At 39.7% G+C, this 2,032-nt stretch overlaps 1 protein-coding gene across 1 annotated transcript; it reads left to right on the top strand.

The window, feature by feature from the left end:
* The first annotated feature begins 332 nt into the window (after positions 1-332).
* LOC148969561 (extracellular superoxide dismutase [Cu-Zn]-like) lies at positions 333-1,731 on the top strand. Its single transcript, XM_089125420.1, has 2 exons — positions 333-354; positions 1,127-1,731. Exons 1-2 carry the CDS (start codon positions 333-335, stop codon positions 1,729-1,731), a joined length of 627 nt encoding a protein of 208 aa, XP_088981546.1.
* Positions 1,732-2,032: the final 301 nt, after the last annotated feature.

Genomic DNA, 2,032 nt, shown 5'->3' with positions numbered 1-2,032 from the left:
TACAGTCTCTACATGAGTGCAAGATTGTTCATTAATGTGCACTGTCTTGAATAAGTAAATAAAGAGTGTACAAAAAGCAAGAAATTACTCGAGATCTCATAAATTAAAACAGTCAAAAACAAACAGTCACATTTACAGTAGAAACCTTTGAGCAGTTGGTTTAAGAAACATCAACACTGCCACACATCACAATCATCAGCATACAGTGGCTTTTCATATTTAGAGTTTATTTGTTCTTTCACACATTATTTCTCTATGACTGTCAGTAAAAATAGGTTTGGGGATATTTTTCAGGTTTAGTTTATTTCTGGGTACAAATCTGTCCCTAAACTATGGCTGATCCCCCCCCCACAGGCAAACAAAGGGAGCTAAATGAAAGACAGGTGAACTTAATTAGAGACTAACAGACTAATATGGTTAACTTGTAGCTCCACATGAGTTCCTATAAGAGCAACAGTTTGATTGTAAAGGAACATTCTCTCAACCCCAGTTCAGGATTGCACATGGATTAAGTTTCGGAGTGTTTCTTTGGATTTTCAACTATACGGTGATGGTCCTATGCTGTTTTTGATTTGTTTTTTTCTCTCTCCATTCTTGCAAACATTGACTTGAATTAGTACAACAAAAAGGTTGTTTTTTTTTAAATTCACTTCACTTGCCCTTGTGACAAAGTGCACTTTAGCATTTAAGTAAATAAAACTTTAAAATATACATAAGTGCAAGAATATAATGTTTTCAGACTTAATTGCCTGTTTATAGAACTGTAAATAAAACTGTGTTCTAGTTTAAAAGTACTGTATATGCAGTTAGCTGAAACAGTCATTGGTTTGACCCAAGCTTATCTCTCTATATATAATTACATAACTACTTGTATTGTCTTTGAAATATGGTTCGTGTAGTACTAAATTTACTGGGCATTTATGGTCAATTAACATTTAATCTGGTTGTGGTGTTTTACCTAATGCAACTTCTACTCTCAGAGCTTTAAACCGTATTCTATCAAACATACCATGTTCTTAAACGGAATGATTTCACTGAATCCAATCTTCATTGTAGGCTATAAAGATCAACATGGAGAAAATGGTCCTACAAATCCCTCTGATATTGCTGGTGCTGCATATACAAGGAGGAGAGTTGACTAGAAGTCCAGTTTGTTCACCCATTGCCGAAGCTCCACAGCCGGAAGTCGTGGAGTTCAACAACACGATCTATGCCACTTGTGAAGTAACTCCCAGCCCCAATTTGCCACCTTCCCAGCCAAAGATCTTTGGGCAAATCCTCTTCAAGCAGGTCTTCCCCGATGGAGTTTTAGAGGTGAAAGTCAACCTCCGTGGTTTCCCTGCCAGGGATCGTCAAGAGCGTGCCATTGACGTCCATCGGTATGGAGACCTTAGTCAAGGCAGCGTCACTGTTGGTCCTCCTTACAATTCAAATGGTGTTGACCGCCCAAGTCGTCCTGGAGACATGGGCAACTTTGCTTCTGAGAAAGGAGTTATAAGGCTGTCCCTGGATCTCCCAGAGGCCAAGCTCTTCGGGGCTTATTCCATTCTGGGACGTTCGGTGGTGGTTCACGAGAAGGAGGGTGATTTTGGAATGGGGTCAGATGAGGAGAGTCAACCGAGTGGGTGTTCTGGACCGATAATTGCTTATGGTGTCATTGGTATTACTTCTCCAAGTCTGTGGCAGAAGACTGGACCGCTCCCCAGGAAAAGCTGTGGAGGAGGTCACTGAGAGACGGATATGGTGGAAAAGCAGATTCAAATGGGATAATCATGATTTTTCCTTCTGTGTTTGCATATGTCCTACATTAAAGTGATTCTTAAAATACTCTGAAATGATATCCCTAGATTTATTGCCATTACAAACACTTCCAATGCTTTTGACTGGTTTCCTGGTGTCCAGCAATTCGTGTCTGTTTTGGTCTTTTCAGAGACTTTTTGGCCATAGCTCCCAATAGTAAACAGCTCCACTCTTAAAAAAAAAATGTCCACTTTACCTGCGTTCATCCTATAGTTTAAGTTTGCTTGTACTG

The sequence above is a fragment of the Pimephales promelas genome, chromosome 22 (assembly GCF_988280905.1).
Source record: "Pimephales promelas chromosome 22, fPimPro1.hap1.1, whole genome shotgun sequence".
In the NCBI taxonomy this organism is placed as follows: domain Eukaryota; kingdom Metazoa; phylum Chordata; class Actinopteri; order Cypriniformes; family Leuciscidae; genus Pimephales; species Pimephales promelas.
This window is presented reverse-complemented; position numbering and strand designations above follow the sequence as displayed.

Coding starts and splice junctions, on each gene's coding strand:
- LOC148969561 (XM_089125420.1), top strand. CDS start 333: ATGGCTGATCCCCCCCCCACAG. Junction 355..1,126: donor GGCTGATCCCCCCCCCACAG/GCAAACAAAGGG, acceptor TGCATATACAAG/GAGGAGAGTTGACTAGAAGT.